The following is a 20321-nucleotide window of genomic DNA, read 5'->3' as shown; positions in this document are numbered from 1 at the left end:
GGGCAGGCACTGTGGCATACTGGGTAAAGCCCCTGCCTGTAGTGCCGCATCCCCTATGGATGTCGATTTAAATCCCGGGTGCTCCATTTCCTGGCTTCAGATCAGTTCAGCTTTAGCCATTGCAGCCAATTGGGGAGTGAACCAGAGGATGGAAGACTTCTCTCTCTCTGCCTCTCTTTCTCTCTGTGTAACTCTGACTTTCAAATGAATAAATAAATCTTAAAAAAAAAAAAAAAAGTAGAGCAGGGGCCAGCGCTGTGGTGTAGCACGGAAAGCCACCTGCAGTGCCAGCTTCCCATATGGGCGCCGGTTCGAGTCCCAGCTGCTGCTCCACTTCCAATCCAGCTCTCTGCTATGGCCTAGGAAGGCAGTACAAGATGGCCCAAGTCCTTGGGCCCCTGCACCCACGTGAGAGACCCAGAAGAAGTTCCTGGTTTCGGATTGGCACAGCTCTGGCCATTGTGATCTGGGAGTTCACTGGGGAGTGAACCAGATGGTGGAATACCTCTCTTTCTCTCTCTCTGCCTCTCCTTCTCTCTCTTTGTAACTCTGACTTTCAAATAAATAAATAAATAAGTCTTAAAAAAAAAAAAGTGGAGTAGCTGGGAATTGAACCAGCGCCCATAAGGGATGCTGACACTGCAGAGGGCGGCTTTACCCACTATGCCACAGCGCTGGCCCCAATAAATACATCTTTTAAAAAATAAAATATGCACAGACACACAGACACGTGTGCACATACACATGGTATTTCTGGCCTTGGTTTCATTAATGAGCATCCATTCCAACTGGCTCACTGTCCTCACAATGCACCTCTTCGAGAAGGAATGGTCAGGCGGAAGTCAAAGGCACTCAGTGGAAGAGCTCCTGCTGAACATGTACAGCCGGCCTTCCAGTGTTACGCATCCCTGGCAGGAAGACTGTCAGCACTAAGCACCAGGCTACACTTACTGACGGTGATTTCCACTTGGTTTGTATAATCTATGGCAACTCCCACTGGCAGGGAGTCATCACTCTTGTCTGTTACGGGCAGTTCAGCTCGACTAGAATCCTCCAACAGCCAAGACTCCCAATTAATCTACGGGGAAAAAAGAGAAAAAAGTGCCATGTTGGTTAGAGCTCTGCATTGGTTCCTCCCAGCATTATTCAAATAGCAGAAAAGAATAAAAGACATTTCATTTGGTTCAGCTCTTAGGTGTTGGCTGGGAGGCTCTGAAATCTAAGAGGATGGTCTAAAAGCTGTGACTACTCCAGCAAGCAAAAGGTTCATTTGTCACATCCACTTATCTATTTCTGGTGTCCAGAGTCCCTGTCATGTCAATAAATAACCACTACCAGGAACACTTTCTGAAGTAGCTCCCACCTCAGCTCGGTAGACTGGTGACTATGGGGCGCAAATCCAGCAGGTGCATGGAGCCAGTGAACACCTGCTCCTAGAAATTCTGGAAGGGGACCGGCAGCTTCAGGGTCTTGCACAGAGAAGTCTAAAAAGCTGGCCAGAAACCCTGAGTTCACCATCCATCCGTAGAGAGAAAATAACCCGAGTTCCTATCTTCCCGGTTCCTCAGACTGTCAATCTTCTTGCTCCAGGCTGACTGGACAACCATAAGTCTTTCCTGTAAACTCCCCTTTTATTGAAGCTGCTTGAATGGCCTGTGCCCTTTCAACAAATAACTCCTGGTTTTTAAAAATCACTAACATTCTGTCTATCTTTCAGTATTGATCAGAATTGGGCGGCATGGATCATGCTGACGTAACTAAACAAGGAAACAAAAAGCTGTCCAGGAAAGAGAATCTAATCATGCCACAGGACTGAGCTATGGCATAAACAACAGGCCTGTCAATGCCAATAATACTCATCTCAACATTACAAAGTAACATTTAGACAAATTAACCATTAAAAGACAGAATGCAGTTTCAGTATTGCAAGACACACTCCAGAGAGGGGGGAAAAAAACGAGGAGACACAGGTGATGACAGACAGAAAGGCACAAACAACAAGAATGGGGTCGCTAAATATTCATCTCACAAAGCAGATTATCAACAGCTATCAGAGGGGCAGGTGCTGTGGTGTAGTGGGTAAAGCCGCTGCCTGCAGTGCCAGCATCCCATATGGGCGCTAGTTCGTGTCCTGGCCGCTCCACTTCCAATCCAGCTCTCTGCTATGGCCTGGGAAAGCAGTAGAAGATGGCCCAAGTCCTTTTGCCTCTGCACTTACATTGGGGGCCTGGAAGAAGCTCCTGGGTCCTGGCTTTGTATTGGTGCAGCTCAGGCCATTGTGGCCAATTGGGGAGTGAACCAACAGATGGAAGACCTCTCTCTCTCTCTCTCTCTGCCTTTCTTTCTCTGTGTAACTCTGACTTTCAAATAAATAAATAAATCTTTAAAAAAATTTAAAAAGAGCTATCAGAAATAAAGGTTAGGGGCCAGCACTGTGGAGTAGTGGGCAACGCCACTGCCTGTGACATCTGGCATCCCATATGGCTGCTGGTTTGTGTGCCAGGTGCTCCACTTCCAATCCTGCTCTCCATTAGAGGTCTAGAGAAAGCCGCGGAAGATTCCCAAGTGTTAGGGTCCCTGCCAGAGACCCAGATAAAGCTTCTAACTTTGGCCTGTCTAGCACTGGCCATTGCAGCCATCTGGGGAGTGAACCAGTGGATTAAAGATCTCTCTCTCTCCTCTCTCTAACTCTTTCAAAATAAATAAATCTAAAAAAAAAAAAAAATCCCAAGTCACAAAATGAAGCAACCGAAAATGACAACACAGCGCTCTACCTCTACTGTAAAGGAGGGGCGGTCTGAGGCCGCCTGTGAGCTCAGTCCTCAGCTGCCAATCACCAGTGAGGAAGCGATGATTCTTCAGTGATGACGCAGGTGGGGAGATATGGTGCAGCGGATTCAGCCGCCGTTTGGGACACCAGCATCCAATCTAATCAGAAGGCCTGGTTCAAGTCCCAACTACCACTCTTCCAAAAGAGTTACTTCTGATGAATCACAATTTGATAGGATCTACTTATTTTTATTCCATCATCAAGGATGGATTATAGTAAATTGTACAAAAGGTGCAGCTTTGAGAAATAGGAAGAAAATAAAAATAGTGCAACAGAACAAGGCAAAAACAAACCCTTCCATCTACGCAGGTACATTCTGATTAGAGGTTGACTACACAGCGTCTCCACACAGTGGAACAGAACAAGGCAAAGAAACCCTTCCATCTATGCAGGTATGCTCTGATTAGAGGTTGACCACACAGCGTCTCCACACAGCAGGTGGATCCTGAAGAGTCAAAGGGCTGTTTACGACAATGAAGAAACTACGGAATCTAACACCTGTGTTTCTCCAACACAACATTCATGCCACTTGGTTTAAGGCACTTTGTGGTTTAAGTTTTGTTCTCATCCTAAAACCCACTAAAAGAGATGTGATCTTTTAGGTTCTAAATTGTAACCACAAAGTTAACTCCCTTAAAAATATTTCTCAGAAAAATGTCACACAAAAAATGACAAGGGTAAAATTTGGGGTGGGAGTCGGTGCAGTGGTGAAATTGCTGCGCAGGACACCAGAACAGCATCTCAGGGTCCAGTTCAATCCTTGCTCCTCCACTTCGGATCCAGCTTCCCCACTAATGCACACCTGGGAAGCAGCAGGTGATAGCTCATACCTGTCACTCAGGGGAGACCCAGACTGACTTCAGGTTCCTGGCTTTGACCTGGCTCGTTCCTAGCTGTTGTAGGCATTTGGGGAGCTAACCAAGAGTTGGAAGACCTCTCTCTCTTTCGTCTCTCTGTTTTTCAAACTAAGAAAAGAGGGGCCAGCACTATGGTGGAGAAGGTAAAGCCAAAGCCTGCAGTGCTGGCACCCCATATGGGCGCAGATTCGAGTCCTGGCTATTTCACTTCTGATCCAGCTCTCTGCTCTTGCCTGGGAAAGCAGAAGATGGCCCAAGTCCTTGGGCCCCTGCACCAACATGGTAGACCCAGAAGCAGCTCCTGGCTCCTGGCTTCAGCCTGACACAGCCCCAGCTGTTGCGGCCATTTGGGGAGTGAACCAGAGGTTGGAAAACCTCTCTGTCTCTCTTCCCTGCCTTTCTGTAACTCTGCCTTTCAAATAAACAAATAAATCTTTAAAAGAAAATTTACCTGATCACTTTGTCGAGCAAGGATACTAACTTCTGTTGAAGCCGCAGATGCTGCCAACACTAAATCCCTTGAGGAATAAAATCAGAAAACCATTAAATTAAAGTACAGTGATACTTCCAATCTGACCTGGGTCCATGGTAGCATCTGGGAGAACTCCATCTCCCCATGTAAGGAGAGGGTACGGTGTTTTACCTGGCTGAAGAAAGGTGGGGGAGAGTCTACATCTTGTAAAGCTCAGCTTTTCAGCCCATGTGATAGAGCCCTGAATAATCAGCCCACTGCCTACCACCAGGAAGACAACGGAAAGACACAGAGTTCAGCCCAAAGCAGAGCAGCTTAGCTAGAAGACCAAAAGCTTCAGGGATCTACCGCTCAAAGGGACACTTTGCTCTCAGAAGGAAACGTAACACATTCCTTAAATATCAGTGTTTTCATAACACATCATTAGGGTCATTGAGAAAACTGAATTCCTAAGATTAGTATACATTCAATCTAAATTACGTAACTCAAGATCAGGGAAGCATCCGACATCATCAAGCAGCAGGGACTATGTCCAGGGCACCCTGGTCTCCAGCTTCCTGCTTTACGGACGCAGAGCAGGGTGACTGCAGGTGCCTGCACTCACCATTCCTCCACGTGACTGAGGTAGTAGTGATGCTGTCTCTCCGTGCAGCTGCCATAGCAGGGCTCCATGAAGTTCACAAATATCTCAGGGTGCTTTTCTTCCTTTTTCTACAATGAACAGTGTGAGGGGAAAAAACCTCATGTGCAATTCGTCTCTAATCCTATTGGCAAACATCTCACCAAGAGAAAACCACTGAAGTTCCATGAGAAAATTCACTCAAAATCTAAGTCCACATGTAGAGGCATGGTATAAGGCACTGAGCAATATAAGGAGTACAAACACTGGTCATCAACCGGACAGAATTCAAACTCAGATTACTCAGCTTTCCTGTATGTCTAAGAGGCTTCCAAGCCTCTCTAAAGGCCGCAGGGCGCGTGAAAGGAATGACACATCCAAAGCTTCTGGACCATCACAAGGAACATAAGAAGTCGATAAAAATGCCAGGAGTGTTACTATTCCCAAGAATAAGAACATTCTAATAGTATTCTCAAGTGAGGCATCTCAGTAAATGTGTGTGTGTGTGTGTGTATAAAAGCTCTATTTTTATTTATTTGAAAGGCATGGTTACAGAGGAAGAGGGAAAGACAGAAAGAGATCTTCCTTCCATCCACTGGTTCACTCCCCAAATGGCCACAATGGCCAGAGCTGAACAGATCCAAAGTTAGGAGCCAGGAGCTTCTTCCAGGTCTCCCATGTGGGTGCAGATTGTAGGCATTGGGGAGCTAACCCAGAGTTGGGCCATTTTCCACTGCTTTTCCAGGTGCATTACCAGGGAACTGGACTGGAAGTGGAACAGCCAGGACTTGAACCAGTGCCCATTTGGCATGCTGGTACTGCAACCTATGGTATGCCACAGTGCCAGCCCCAGTAAATATATTTTTTTAAAGTCAACCTTAACAAGAGCTCAAAAGAATTAATAGAAATATGACCCCTTGTTCACACATCAGACCAGCAAGGATCAAAATTTCACCACTGCACAGACTACCCATGCTGGGTAGTCCCACTGGTGGTAGGAATATAAACTCACACAACTTTCCTAAAAGCTATTTTGGCAGCGATTCAAAAGCCCATCTAAAAAACAGCATATATCCCTTGACCAAGCAATTTCATTTTTAGGCATTTATCCTACAAAGTAAATGTAATCACATAAAATGTACATAAAAGATTGTATCACGGAATTCTTTAAAATGGAAACTGGTGCTGTGGCACAGCAGGTTAAGTCACAGCTTCACACCAGCACTCCACACGGAGGCAACAGCTCAAATCTCAGCTGCTCTGCTTCTGATCCAGCTTCCTGCTATGGCATCTGGGAAAGCAGCAGACGATGGCTCATGTACTGAAGCCCCCGCCACACACTGCACGCAGTCCTGGGCTCCTGGCTTCAGCCTGCTGCAGCCCCAGCTGTCACGGCCATTTGGGAAGTAAGTCAGTGGACGGAAGATCTGTCATTCCGCCTTTCAAATAAATAAATATTAATAAAAAAAAAGTCTTTAAAACGGGAGAAAACTGAAAACAATCTGAATATAAAATATAAATCAGTAGAGAAAGCTGAACACTTTCCTATCCAAACAGCTACACACAATTTCATTTATTGACACAGAAAGATGATTGCATTTTACTAAGTAAAACAGGTTGAAAGACGGCACCTAATGCCAACTCTCACTTTCTTTGACTTGGTCATTTATGCATTCTAAAAATCTGGAAATTTGGGGGCCGGCGCTGTGGCATAGCAGGTTAAAGCCCTGACCTGCAGTGCCAGCATCCCATAAGGGCACCAGTTCTAGTTACAGCTGCTCCTCTTCTGATCCAGCTCTCTGCTATGGCCTGGAAAAGCAGTAGAAGATGGCCCAAATCCTTGGGCCCCTGAATCCATGTGGGAGACCTGGAAGAAGCTCCTGGCTTCGGATCAGCACAGCTCCGGCTGCTGCAGCCATCTCGTGAGTGAACCAGCGGATGGAAGACCTCTCTCTCTCTCTCTCCCCCTCTCCCTGCCTCTCTGTAACTTTCAAATAAATAAGATAAATTTTTAAAAAATCTGTAAATTTGTCTACTAAAATATCAACAGTTATTCCTGAGCAATAGAATTAAAAATGATTTTTTAAATACACTTTATTTCAAAATGCTTTCCTAGACTCTGAAAGCTAACTCTGACTGAGAAACATAGCTCTGCCTCATTCGCTTCGGAAAGTGTTACTGTAACCTGCCAAGAGTAGATGTTACTAACATTCTTCCTCTGTCTTCAGGATGACTCACTCCCTTCCTCCATGTGGCTCCTCCTCAGAGAGGCCGGCCCTGACCACCCCAGTCACCAGCTGTCCCCCACTGCTTTACTTTCTCCATCTTCCTCCCTGTGGATGATCCTACACTGACTAATGACTGTCACATTCGTTAGAAGGTTAAGATCTGTAAATGCAAAATGTCTGCCTTGGTCACCTCTATATTCTCAGCTTTAAAGCAGTGCCTGGAGGTCGGCACCATCGCGGAGCAGAGCAGGGCCGCATCCCTTATGGGTGCTAGTTCAAGTCCCGGCTGCCCCACTTCTGATCCAGCTCTCTGCTAATGGCCTGGGAAAGCAGGGGAGGATAGCCCAGTGCTTGGGCTCCTGCCACCCATGTGGAGACCTGGAAAAAGCTCCTGGCTCCTGGCTTTGGATTGGCCCACCTCCAGCCATTGCAGCCTTTTGGGAAGTGAACCAGCAGATGGAAGATTTCTCTCTCTGTCTCTAACTGTGCCCTTCAAATAAAAGTCTTAAAACAGAACGCACTACAGGCATTCAATAAATATTTGATGAATACATAATTTTAAAAAGCAAGCCTTTTCGCCTTTCTAAAATCTGTTTATGATTTTACAGTTTACAGCTTAGAAAACAGCAAGTTTTTCAATTAAGTAATTTCTATTTAAGAGACTGAGAAACAGAGTGTTCCCATGTACTTGTATACCCCCCAAATGCCCACAACAGTCAGGGCTGGGCCAAAGCCAAAGTCAGGAGCTGGGAATGCAATCCCAGGTCTCCTACAAGGGTGGTAGAAACCCAGTTACTTCAGCCATCACGATGCAGTCTCTCAGGGTCTGTATGGGTGGGACGCTGGAATCCGGAGCTAGTCAGGAATGGAACCCTGGCACTCTAACATGGGACATGAGTGTCTTAACCACGAGGCTGAACACGGCAGCACAAGTTTTGACTTTTTAATCTCAAACAGCAGAACATGCTGTGAGTGCCCATAATTTTGGTCTCCAGGTAGCACTAACACCGCACACTTGAAGCTGCATCACCACTGCCAACACACAAGGAACCTGAAATCTAAGCCTGCAGCTTCACTGGATTTCTCTAACTGGAAAAGCAAAGACATTCCTGGAGCAGGCACCACGGTGCAGCAGGTCAAGCCACCACGTGGAACACACACCCTTTATCAAAGCTCCTGGTCGGAGTCCCACTGCTCTGTGCTTCCTGCTAACGTGTCTGGAGGGCAGCAGGTGACGGCCCAAGGACTTGGGTTCCTGCACCCACACGGGAAACCCAGAGATAGTGCTTGATTCTCAGCGTCTGCTTTACTGCAGACACCTGGGGAGTGACCAGCAGATAAAAGAATGTTCTGTCGTTCTTTCAAATAAACAAGACAATCTTTAAGAAAAAAAAAAAGTCCTTCCCACACCTACCGGTAGCAGAGCCATCACCACGTCGGGAGACGTCTCCAGGGTCCCATCTGCGGCCGCGTACACTATTGTGAAGACATAGGTGCCGATCCACAGCACATCCAGAACTGAAAGACACGTCGAGAGCTGAATCCACGGGGAGTCGACCCACAGCAACCAGAAACCAGCAAAAAGCATCTTTTACTCGGAATAGCCACGCCACTGTATACTATAATTTAACATATTATGAATAAGAAAACCAGAGAACTATTTTACCAAAGGTCTAAATTTCACTGACTAAATACAGCTCATAGATTCACAGAACAAAGCCCAAACACATCCAAAGTGGTAGTTTTTTCCTGATAACCAGGGATAATTAAGAATTCTAATAATAAGTCAGGACCCTTCTGTGTCATTTCCCATTAGACGTCCCCCAGATGGCTATCACTACGCTCACTGCAATAGCAGGGACAACGCAGTGACTCATGGGGTGTCACCTACACCCCTGCGCAGTATGCAGGCACACCGAATGATCTGCAACTTCTGTTACAGACACAGTCCGCCCAGTAAGAAAAGGAGTGTTACCTCTGACAGGATGATCTGACTCATAAAACGGAGGGCACGGAATGACTTTTTTTTCCTGCAAAGTCTGAAAGAAGTTTAGAAAGGAAAGTGTCAAATTTAACCATTTCCAAACTAACAAAACTCTGTGAAATCCGATGTGTTCACCTGAGAGTCACCTGTTTGCTCTCCCTAGCCTGGAGACTGAACAAAGACAAAAGCTCTGTCTCCTCCTGGAACCCCATTCTGGGATGGCTGTCACACAGTGGGTGGGTTACGCTACTGCTTAGGATGCCCGCATCTCACATCAGAGTACTGGTCCAAGTCCCAGCTAACTCTACACTTCCCTGTTCATGCACCTGGGAGGCAACAGATGACGGCCCAAGTACTTAGGTCCCTGACACCCACATGGGAGACCTGGACAGAGCTCCTGGCTCCTGGCTCTCCCTTGGACCAGCAAACATTTGAGAAGTTTCTCACTTCTCTAGCTCTCAATTCTTTCTCATCATTCTGCCTTTCAAATAAATAAGTAAGTCTTTAACTTGAGTTCTTTTCTACAGAAATACGCAAGTATGTTCAAATTTGGGTAATGAGGATGTTCAAGGCAGCGTCACTCGCAGCAGCAAAGCCACCAGCACTGTTGCACATGACTATCAACAAAGGAAGAGATCAGCTGAGCTACAACCACACAGTGACTGCCACACATCCACAAGAGAGAATCAAGTGTCTCTATACTCACTGAGTTGGAAAATAGACTCTACTATAGTAAGGCCAGTGTAAGGGCAAACAGGGGCTGGCACTGTGGCACTCTGCCTGTGGGGCTGGCATCCCACACAGGCACCGGTTTCTGTCCTAGCTGCTCTTCTTCCGATCCAGCTCTCTGCTTAGGGCCTGAGAAAGCAGCAGAGAATGGGCCAAGTGCCTGGGCCCCTGTACCCACGTGGAGACCCAGAAGAAGCCCCTGGCTCCTGGCTTCAAATCGGTGCAGCTCCAGTCACTAAGGCCATTTAGGGAGTTAACCAGTGGATGGAAGACCTTTCTGTCTGTCCCTCTCTCTCCAACTCTACCTCTCAAATTAATAGATAAAATCTTGAAAAAAAAAAAAAAGGCAAACAAACAAAGCAATAAAAGTAAACCATGCATGTTACCTATTTATAGGTTAAGAGGCCCCGCCAAAGAACAGGTACCAAATTAATTTCTCATTAACAGCTTTAGGCAGTAAGAAGTAAAAAACAAACCTTCACCTCAAATCTGTATCCCCATATTCGTCTCCTATACATCCCCCAGAGAGCAGTCTTGAGCACCCCCGTAAGCCCCTCCGTTGTGTCCAGGCTTGCACAGGCGTGCGCGAGGTCTCTAGGAGTCAGTGTGAATACTGTCTCAAGACAGCCGCAGGGCAAGGATGACAGCGTGCACAGGCAACAGCAGTAATCCTCCTCTGCTAGAAGTGCTGAACCCTTACCCTGGATTCAGCTAAAAGACAAACTCCACGCTTCCACCTGGTGCAAGTCTACAGCACGGTAACAGCTCTCTATACTCTTTCCCCAGAAGCTGTTTTTATCAAATGAATTGGAAATATGAAGTGGGAGACCAGAGTGTAGGGTATGATCACATTTTACCAAAAAAGCAAAACAAAAATAATACTTTACAGATAGACTATTTGTATAATCATCTAGAAAAATCTCAAAGGTTACCAGAACAGAACATGGTGGACGTCTCTACAAGGACTAGGGAACAGGTGCGAGTCCCATCTTCACTCACTGACACGTTTGTTAAAATGAGTACTCACTTTTTAACAGGAAAAAAAAATACCACAAAGACACTCCTAACCTCCCCCAACAGTGAGTCACTTCAGTAAGACAAGCTCTGAAGCCAGGCGAGAACTCACAGGAAGGTGCTGGACCACAGTTCCATTCTGTTTCCCCACGGCCAGCTGTTTTCCTTTGGGGCTCCAGCACACTGAGCAAGAAGAACACTGCCGATCAGGAACTGAAGGAAGCAGGGCGCCACACAGACCCACCCACGACAGCACCTCAGCCCTTGTCCCTGCCAGCCCACGAAGCCTTTAGGCTCATCCTCACTCAGCAAGGAGAAAAATGTAAACATTTTAATGACACAAACCAACTATGACTTTTCATTGGGCAACTGAAAGCTAAAAATGCTTTTTCTTTAGAAAATTGCCCAGAAAACCTCCAAGTACAGAAACTCCACAGTCATTAAGACGAGAGGAAAAGGTTTTCAAATACTAAAAACCATTCTCCTGCTCCTATTTGTTATTTCTAATGCTCTTCCCCCAAAAGCACACATGACTTGCACTGTATGACCTTTTTAAGTCCATAGACAGCTATTCTCGAAAACACAGTTCTAAACCAGCTGTACCAAAATATTTCTCTCCCCAGAAGGCCCAAGCACATTCCAGTGAAATCCTGTATGCTGTTTGCCTGAAAGGCCATTAACTACAGAAATAAAGAACACTTTGCATTACCACCCAGGAGAACCACAAAAAACAAAAACCGCCCATTTTTACTTCCAGAAATTAATTTTTAAATAGATTATCACGACTATACGTTACAGAGTGAAAGGCTTTATTACCCACCACACGTTACTGCTGCTGTGGAAGGCAGAGTTGCACACACTTTCACTGTGTCTGTGACTTGTAGGACAGCGATGCTGCCATCGGCCAAACAAACGGCCACCATGGAGGGGACCGTGGGGTTCCACTTCATATCGATCACCATACCTCCTGCATCTTTCAAGAGCTTGTGATAGGCAAATGGGCGCTTCTGTTGCTTAGCCTTTTAAAACAAATGCACAAAAACAAAATAAATTAATAGAGACATTTAATATTCAAAGAAATTACTGAATATGTAACTTTTCTCAAACCATAGTTCACTTTTCTCCATAACCATGGAAAAGATTTGGTTCCACACAACAATAAAACAATTTCAATAGGACTTTGAAACCAGCAGTCAATGATTTTTAGTCATTCCCAGGGACTCCCAGTAGGGAAATACACAAAAGCAAAATAATCAATAAATAGCAGACACTACATTAAAATCTTGGCTTTGCTTTTACTTTTTAATTTTTTAAATTTATTTGAAAGGCAAAGAGACCAACAGAGAGATTCTCTATCTGTTAGCCTACTCCCCAAATACCCACAACAGCTAGGACCAGGCCAAGCCAAATCCAGGAGACTAGAATCCAATCTAGGTACTGCCCACGTGGGTGGCAGGAGGACCCGGGCACTCACTATGTTGCCTGCTGCCTCCAGGGAGCACAAGGCCACAATCAGAAGCAGAGCCAGATCTCAAACCAGGCACTGACGCGGGATACAGGGAGCCAGATCTCAAACCAGGCACTGACGTGGGATACAGGGAGCCAGATCTCAAACCAGGCACTGACGTGGGATACAGGGAGCCAGATCTCAAACCAGGCACTGACGTGGGATACAGGCTTCACAGCCTCCGCCCCGATGCCCAGCCCTTGGCTCTGCTCTTTCACAGCGCCGGGACCTGGGATGGCTACTTAAACTCTTCGTAGTCCACTTCTCCATGGGTAAAATGAAGATACCGGTACCTACTACGTAAGACAGGCAGGAATGAACATGGACGAGGCATATAAGGTAGCACAGTGCCTGGCACAGAGTATAAACACTCACCATTACTGACTGTTATTCTTAAACTGCCTTAGGAGACCACAGTCCCACAATGTAACAACTTTTAACATTCTCTGTTAGACCCAAGACGTGGGAACTTCTGACATTATCCATTAATTTTATGGCCTTGGGCAGGCCACCCTAGCCTCTCGGGCTGGCTGTCTCATGTGTCAATGAGAAACAGCATTGCCTTGCGCAAGTGGTGTATGAAATAATTTCTAGAAGCCCTTTCTGTCTTCTAAGTGGGGCCAGCGCTATGGCGCAGCAGGTTAAAGCTGCAGCCTGCAGCACCAGCATCCCATATGGACGCCAGTTCAAGTCCCGGCTGTTCCACTTCTGATCCAGCTCTCTGCTATGCCCTGGGAAAGCAGTAGAAGATGGCCCAAGTGCTTGGGCCCCTGTACCCATGTGGGAGACCTAGAAGAAGCTCCTGGCTTCAGATCAGCTCAGCTCTGGCCATTGCGATCATTTGGGGAGTGAACCAGTAGATGAAAGACATCTCTCTCTTTCTGCCTCTGTCTCTCTGTAACTCTGTCTTTCAAATAAATGAAATAAACCTTTTTTAAAAAGGACTGAAGGCTGGCGCCGCAGCTCACTAGGCTAATCCTCCGCCTTGCGGCGCCAGCACACCGGGTTCTAGTCCCGGTCGGGGCACCAGATTCTATCCCGGTTGCCCCTCTTCCAGGCCAGCTCTCTGCTGTGGCCCGGGAATGCAGTGGAGGATGGCCCAAGTGCTTGGGCCCTGCACCCCAAGGGAGACCAGGATAAGCACCTGGCTCCTGGCTTCAGATCAGCGCGGTGCGCCGGCCGCAGCAGCCACTGGAGGGTGAACCAATGGCAAAGGAAGACCTTTCTCTCTGTCTCTCTCTCTCTCACTATCCACTCTGCCTGTCAAAAAAAAAAAAAAGTAAAAAAAGGACTGAAGTAAGCATTTGGCACAGTGGGTAAGATGCTCTTTGGAGGGGCCAGCACTGTGGCGTAGCAGGTAAAAATGCCACCTGCAGTGTCAGCATCCCATATGGGCGCCAGTTCGCATCCTGGCTGCTCCACTTCTGTTCCAGCTCTCTGCTATGGCCTGGGAAAGCAGTAGAGCAGTAGAAGATGGCCCAAGTCCTTGGGCCCCTGCACCCATGTGGGAGACCTGGAAGAGGCTCCTGGCTCCTGGCTTCGAACCGGCTCAGCTCCAGTCATGGCGGTCATTTCGGGAGTGAACCAGCAGACGGAAGACCTCTCTCTCTCTCTGCCTCTGTAACTCTGCCTTTCAAACAAATAAATATTAAAAAAAAAAAAAAAAAAAAAAAAAAACCTGCTCCTTGGAAAGGTGCAGCCCTATCGGAGTGCCTGGGCTGCAGTGCCAGCTCCACGCTAACGTGCATCACGGGCAGCAGGGGTGAAGGCTCCAGTGCTTAGGGCCCTGACCCACGTGGAAGACCCACACCGAGTTCCTGCCTCCTGGTTCTGGCATGGCCCAGCCCCAGCTGTGGTGAACATTTCGCCTTTTAAAGAAAATTAAAATTGTAACTAAATAATACACACTTTTTAAATCCATATTTTAGTCTTGAAAAACAACTGCAGGCATCAACCCAAGAAACCTCTCATCGTTAATTCCAGGTCGGGAAACCTCAGCTCCCCACTTCGACACTCCAGCTTGCTGGCGGCTTACCTCATTTGAGAACGTGCGGACGTCAAAAAAAGTGATAATGGAACCATATTCACTGGACATCATGCACACGGAGAGAGTGAGGTTATCACAGCTCAGGGCCAAGTGATGGATTGGAAATTTCATAGGAACTAGCAAGCTTTGGACCTTATCAACTATGGAAACAGAAAAAGACAATGCAGAAAACACGCTCTAAGCATAGAAGCACAACGCCTTTATCCAAGTCAATGTGAAACAATTTTTGCATCTACACATATACCCCAAAACCTAGTTAGGAAGATAATCATAACTTTCTTAAATAGATACATGATGATGCTGTAAGTATCCAAGGACTCCTCCTCATACGACCTTGGGAGTCTAACTTTGGCTTCTAACCTTGTGGAAAACATTTGTGCAACAATGTTCCACATAGCACACATTCCCAGGTGTTTGCATGGTACTGTGCCAAGGAGAAACCCAGGTGATAAAACCCTTTTCCTGGAGCCAGAAACCTAGTTGAAGTAAGCAAAAATAAAAGCACGGCCTAATGCTAAGTTCTTCCTCCTGCGCTCAGAGGACGCTCACTGACACAGACATACAAAGGACCGAACCACAAGGCCTGCGCACCCCACCCAGAGCTTCCTCCTGGGAGCCAACTGTAGGCTCAACAGCAGTGCTAATCTTCATATTATTCCTGGGAAGAACACACAGCAGTACATCACCACACCCCCCTCCTGACGACGTAACATAAGTCAGAGAACTTACCTATTTTATTGGGATCATCTCCAAGTTTATTTTGAATAAGAAGATTTTTAGTAGGGAAAACTTGCAACCCACTGGCTCCGCCAGCAAAGACCAAACCGTACTTGTTGGACACGGCAAGCAGACTCGAGCGCTCCTTGGGCAGCTCCTCGGGAGAATCAAAGATCCTCACCTTTCTCAGGGCTCTGAACTGAAAATCCTGTTGAAAGGGTCAAAACAAGACCAATTCAGGGTAAACAGGAAGTTAAATCATGTCAGTTGTTATTTTCTTAGACTCAATTTCAGTACACCAGAAACGTATATTGCAAAGGCCAAGAGCCATCTCAGTTGTTTTTAAAATGTTTTCATTAACTTGAACAAAATAAATGAAAGAAAAAACACCTTCCACAAAGCATCCTTTGACTAATCCAGCTGACACTGATCTCCTTTTCTGAGTTCGTATTATTGTCTGAATCACCACACGACCTACGCCATAACCTTGTCCTATTTCATGGCATGGACAGTCTCATAACCCAACAGCGTGCTAACCAATTATTGCTAAATACTGAGAGCATCACCAGCTACACTGCAGTGCTAACTTCCAGGGCAGTAGTCAGCAATGCACACTGAGAAAACTGCAGGAAGAAGACCAAACCCCAGAGCTGGCTTACTCTTACAAATGTTCAACAAAATTCCATCGTGGAAAAAGGACACGGTGAATCTCCTGGTGTTCATGACCTTAAAGCAGAAGCTAGATGCTGTGAAATACCTGAAACAGGAGTCCAAATCCCCTAACACAGACTGCCAAGACCAGGCACAACTCAATCCAGCCAAAGCTGCAGCGTCCCCTCACGACTCTGCCTCCCTCCATAAGGGCTCACTGCCTCTGCCAGTCCTACCAACCCTGCCGTCTCTGCCATCCATTTTCACGCTCCCTAATACCTTGGAGCTTTTAGAGGCTACTGGCCCGAACGCCTCCCCTGATCAGCTAACTCCCACCTCACCTTGTCTTCCCTGCATTCATCAGGGTTCTGAACGACAACCTTTGTGTGCACTGTATCTTGGGAAAAGTTTACCCATCACTAAGGTCAGATGTGCTACACACAGGCTATCTTTTCTTCAACTCTAAACCTATCTTCAGGTCAGAGTTTAGAGAAAAGAATGAGGGCCACCCGGAAGCAGTTGCGGAGGTCAGCCCTTCTCTTCCTCTTTCCCTGAGAGCAGCGGCAGGGGTGGGGCTTGTGCAGTCACGGCCGAGATCAAGGCTCGGGACCTTCGAGGCAAGAAGGCGACACTGCTGAAACAGCGGAGGACCCGCAGGTCACCAAAGTGACAGGTGCGCGGCGTCCAAGCTCTCCAAAGCCATCCCCGTGTTCTCACCGTCATGAACCACACCCAGAAGAACCTCAGGAAATTCCACAAGGGCAAGTAGGAGCCCCTGGACCTGCGACCCCTGGACACGCGCCGTGCACCGCCAGCTCAGCAAGTATGAGGAGAATCTGAGACCAAGAAGCGGCAGGGGAGCAGCTGTCCCCACTGCAGAAGCGCACGGCCAGGTGTCATTAAACACACAAAACGGGGGAAAAAAAAATGCGAATCCACTCTGCGCTGGTGTTCCCAAAAATATGAAAGCCAAAGAGTTTTCCTGGGCTTCGTTCTTCTACATTAGATTCTTTTTTTTAAGATTTGTTTATTTGTTTGTTTTAAAGTCAGAGTTAGAGAGAAGGCGTGACAGAAAAAGCGAGGTCTTCCATCTGCTGGTTCACTCCCCAGACGGCTACAACAGCCAGGGCTGGGCCAGGCCTAAGCCAGGAGCCAGGAGCTTCTTCCAGTCTCCCAGGTGGGTGCAGGGGCCCAAGGACTTGGGCCATCTTCCTGTTTTTCCCAGGCCATAGCAGGGAGCTGGATAGGAAATGGAGCAGCCGGGACATGAACTGGCGCCCATATGGGATGCTGGCTTCACATGCAGTGGCTTTACTGCTGTGCCACAGCGCCAGCCCCACACTAGATTCCTAGTGTTGTTTCATACAGGATTCTTAACACAGCCCACAGACTAAGTTTGATGTTTATACATATTTGCTAGAAGGCAAATATGAGGACTTCACAAAGTTCATGGAAAAAAGAACTAAAAGATTTTAGTCCAAAAGAAATTTCAAAATCCATGCAGTTTTTTCATAACTGTTTTTCATGAAATTTCTGGAGACCCTCATACTTTTAATCCCAACTGATTTACAGTAGCAAAAATTCAGTTTTCCAGGTAAGCCTGTATTATGGTTTCATACAGGAGAGTAAGTTTTTCAGTCTTTTTTGTAATTCTTATCTTTGTTTTTTTTTTTCTTTCATTTATTCAAAAGGCAGTTAGACAGGATAGACACTGAGAGACAGAGAGAGGTCTTCCATCCACTGGTTCACTCTCCAGATGGCCGCAACAGTCAAGGCTGGGCCAGGCTGAAGCCAGGAGCCAGGAGCTTCTTCCAGATCTCCCACAGGGGAGGGAGGGGCCCAAGGCCTTGGGCCACCCTCCGAGACTTTCCAAGCACATTAACAGGGAGCTGGATGGGAGCTGGAGCAGCCGGGACTTGAACCAGCGCCCATGTGGGATGCCGGCACTGCAGGCGGCTGCTTCACCCGCTGTGCCGCAGCGCCGGCCCAGTAATTCTCAACTGGATCATCTCCAGTACCTCTTTGGGTCTCGGTGACATGTGCGTAGTGGGTCAGGATCAGGAGCACAGGAGAGTTCAAAACGAGAACCAACTCAGGGAAAACGAAATCATATCCATCATTGTACTGCAGCAGGCTCAATTTCAGTGCAGCAAAAACAAACAGAACCCCGAGATGCAGAACCGTCCCAGCTGTGGTGCTACGATGTTCATTAGTGTGAGCGAAATAAGAAAACAGTCGGGGCCAAACCTGGGGTAAAGCAGCCGCCTGCAGCGCCGGCATCCCGTACGGGCGCCGGTTCAAGTCCCCGCTGCTCCACTTCCCACCCAGCTCTCTGCTGTGGCCTGGGAAAGCAGTGGAGGATGCCCACGTCCTTGGGCCCCTGCACCCACGTGGGAGACCTGGAGGAAGCTCCTGGCTCCGGATCGGCGCAGCTCCGGCCACTGCGGCCATGTGGGGAGTGAACCGGCGGATGGAAGACTCTCTCTCCCCTAAGTGCATTCCAGGGACTTGCTGTTCACAGGGCTAAAAGCTTCCTGCTACTTGCTCCCCCTCGGCTGTCTGAAATACCCGTAGCTCGCGCTCTGTATCCTCGTTCTGTCAGGACGCACGTGGAAACTGCGGGGTGCGCCACGCTGAGAGCTGTTCCTGGGGGGCTCCCATCGCTCGGACCACTCGGCCCGCCCCTCAGTGCCCAGACTTCAGGCTGGTTTCAGTCCTCCGAGCGCACTCCCTAGGACGATGTCCCCCGGCTCTACGGCAGGCAGGCCCTGGCCACCTGACCCCGCGCTACCCTGGGCCTTCGGGAACATCACTCCCCCAGCCTCGACCTGCTCCTGTACCCTAACTACTGGAGATTACCACGGTGCCCGGCACACAGCAAGCGCTCAATAAAGTCACCGCCACAGAAGCAGCTGCACAAGACCGACACGGCACGGCGGAACCGCGCCCGGAGGGGCCATCAGGCCGACCGCACAGCAGAGCGCTCGTGGGCGCGCCGAGAACTCGGAACGCGGTCAGCTGCTCACGCAGGAGGCGGGGTAGCCGGCATCCGAGCCTCGCCGTTCTGGGCTAGGGCCGCGGAGGCAACGCCGGGACTAAGGCAAGGAGGGCGGCCCCGGCCAGTTTCTGACCTTCATCTCCCGCTCGGGAATCATGGCATCCATCTCGTCTCCCATCGTGACGCCCTCAGCTTGTCTACAAAGCTGCAGCTGCCGCCCGCGGCCTTCCCCACAGAGCCCAGGCGGCTCCGAAGCCAATTTCCTTCCCTCCGCGCCAGCGGCGCGCAGCAGATGACGCACTTCCGGCGCGCTTTGCTGCCGTCTCACGTCCCGGTTCGCGATGCGGTCGAGGAAGGCCGCGGGATCGCCTGAAGTCGCGCGCTCGCCCGGACGCCGCCCCTCATTGGTCGACTCAAAAGGGGGTGGGGCATGAGGATCCGCGCGCCTGCGCTCTGGGTGCGCCCGGCGTTCGCGGTTTGCGCGGGCTTCTTGGTGGTAGCGTCTGGTTAGCGGGGCGTCTGAGCGCCATGCGCTTTTGTTCCCGTGAGGTCTCGGAGGAACTTTTACATGTGGGTGGCTAGTAGTAGCTTCCTTGCGTTTTCAAGGGGGCGGGGCAGTAGGCGCAGAAAGTGGGTGTGGGGCGGCCCTGCCCCTCGAGACCCTAGGGCGGAGAGGGAGGTTAGAGGTCACCCAAGGGTAACGGGTGCTAGAGCCGGAGCCGTTCTCTTCGCCACTTTGGGTCACTAAGGAATGTGCGCCGCCTTTGCGCAAAACGCTGGGTGCGCTCCCCTTTTAAATAAATTAGCTGAGACGCAGAGTAGCAGCGCGAGACATCTCCCCTCGGCTGGGTCACGCTCCAGGTGGCCACAACCCCTGGCCAAGGCCGGGAGCAGGAACCTGACTCCATCCGCGTCCCGCTCGTGGGTGCGGGGGCCCAAGCGTTCGGGCCACCTTCCGCCGCTGGCCGGGCGCATTAGCGGGGAGCTGCGTCCGGGACTCCGAGCCGGACCCTGGGTGCGGGATGCTGGCCTTAACCCGCCCTGGCCGCCAGTCCCCCAGGGGTATTGTCGTCACTTGATGGATGACGAGAGAGAAGCACAGAGTTACCAGTGTCATCACAGAGTGGCGGAGGCAGGATGAGAATTCGGGTTGTTGGGGCCTGGGCTGCGGCATAGCCGGTAAAGCCACCGCCTGCGGCGCTGGTTCGAGTCCCGGCTGTTCCACTTCCGATCCAGCTTCCTGTTAATGTGCTTGGAAGAGCAGTGGAAGACAAAGTGCTTGTGCCCCTGAACCCACGGGGAGGACCAGAGGAGGCTCCTGGCTTCTGATCGGCGTAGCTCAAGCCGTTGTGGACAATTGGGGAGTGAACCATCGGATAGAAGACCTCTCTCTCTGCCTCTCCTCTCTCTGTGTAACTCAGATAAATAAGTAAATATTTAAAAAAGAAAAAAAGAATTCGGGTTGTGTCTGGATGCGCTGGCAACGCAGCCCAGTCGTCCCCGGAACCATTTGTTGTGGAATTGTCCGTAGGTGGGACCCAGGCAGGGCCTGTCCGGCCACTTGGTGTCCAGTAAATTGCTCGTCTGCTCCCAGCCTGCTTCTCTTTGGGGGGGGGGGGGCCTGTGAGGTGTAACGGGAGCTCCGCCTGGCACACGGGCACGCCGTCG

At 49.0% G+C, this 20321-nt stretch overlaps 1 protein-coding gene and 1 long non-coding RNA gene across 10 annotated transcripts in view; one reads left to right on the top strand and one right to left on the bottom strand.

Annotated features, from left to right (window-relative positions):
- Window positions 1-18919, bottom strand: part of NUP214 (nucleoporin 214) — a 108047-nt gene extending 89128 nt beyond the window's left edge. For 5 of the 9 annotated variants that reach the window (XM_008249052.4, XM_008249054.4, XM_008249053.4 and 2 more), the window contains exons 1-10: window positions 18787-18919; window positions 15017-15212; window positions 14276-14427; window positions 11554-11752; window positions 10846-10916; window positions 8982-9045; window positions 8421-8524; window positions 4764-4870; window positions 4139-4205; window positions 952-1078 (exon numbers count right to left, since the gene is read on the bottom strand). In XM_008249052.4, the coding sequence (XP_008247274.1) occupies window positions 952-1078; window positions 4139-4205; window positions 4764-4870; window positions 8421-8524; window positions 8982-9045; window positions 10846-10916; window positions 11554-11752; window positions 14276-14427; window positions 15017-15212; window positions 18787-18831 (1132 nt within the window). In that variant the 5' untranslated portion in view covers window positions 18832-18919. Of the gene's footprint in view, window positions 1-742; window positions 927-951; window positions 1079-4138; window positions 4206-4763; window positions 4871-8420; window positions 8525-8981; window positions 9046-10845; window positions 10917-11553; window positions 11753-14275; window positions 14428-15016; window positions 15213-18786 lie in introns of those variants that run through there. The other 4 variants (XM_008249056.4, XM_070058156.1, XM_070058166.1 and 1 more) reach the window with 2 other exon arrangements.
- Window positions 18920-19085: 166 nt separating this feature from the next.
- LOC138845427 (uncharacterized) lies at window positions 19086-20106 on the top strand. Its single transcript, XR_011382634.1, has 2 exons — window positions 19086-19223; window positions 19890-20106. It is a non-coding gene; the product is annotated as an uncharacterized lncRNA (long non-coding RNA).
- The last annotated feature ends 215 nt before the right edge of the window (window positions 20107-20321 follow it).

The sequence above is a fragment of the Oryctolagus cuniculus genome, chromosome 1, assembly GCF_964237555.1.
Source record: "Oryctolagus cuniculus chromosome 1, mOryCun1.1, whole genome shotgun sequence".
Lineage (NCBI taxonomy): Eukaryota > Metazoa > Chordata > Mammalia > Lagomorpha > Leporidae > Oryctolagus > Oryctolagus cuniculus.
This window is presented reverse-complemented; position numbering and strand designations above follow the sequence as displayed.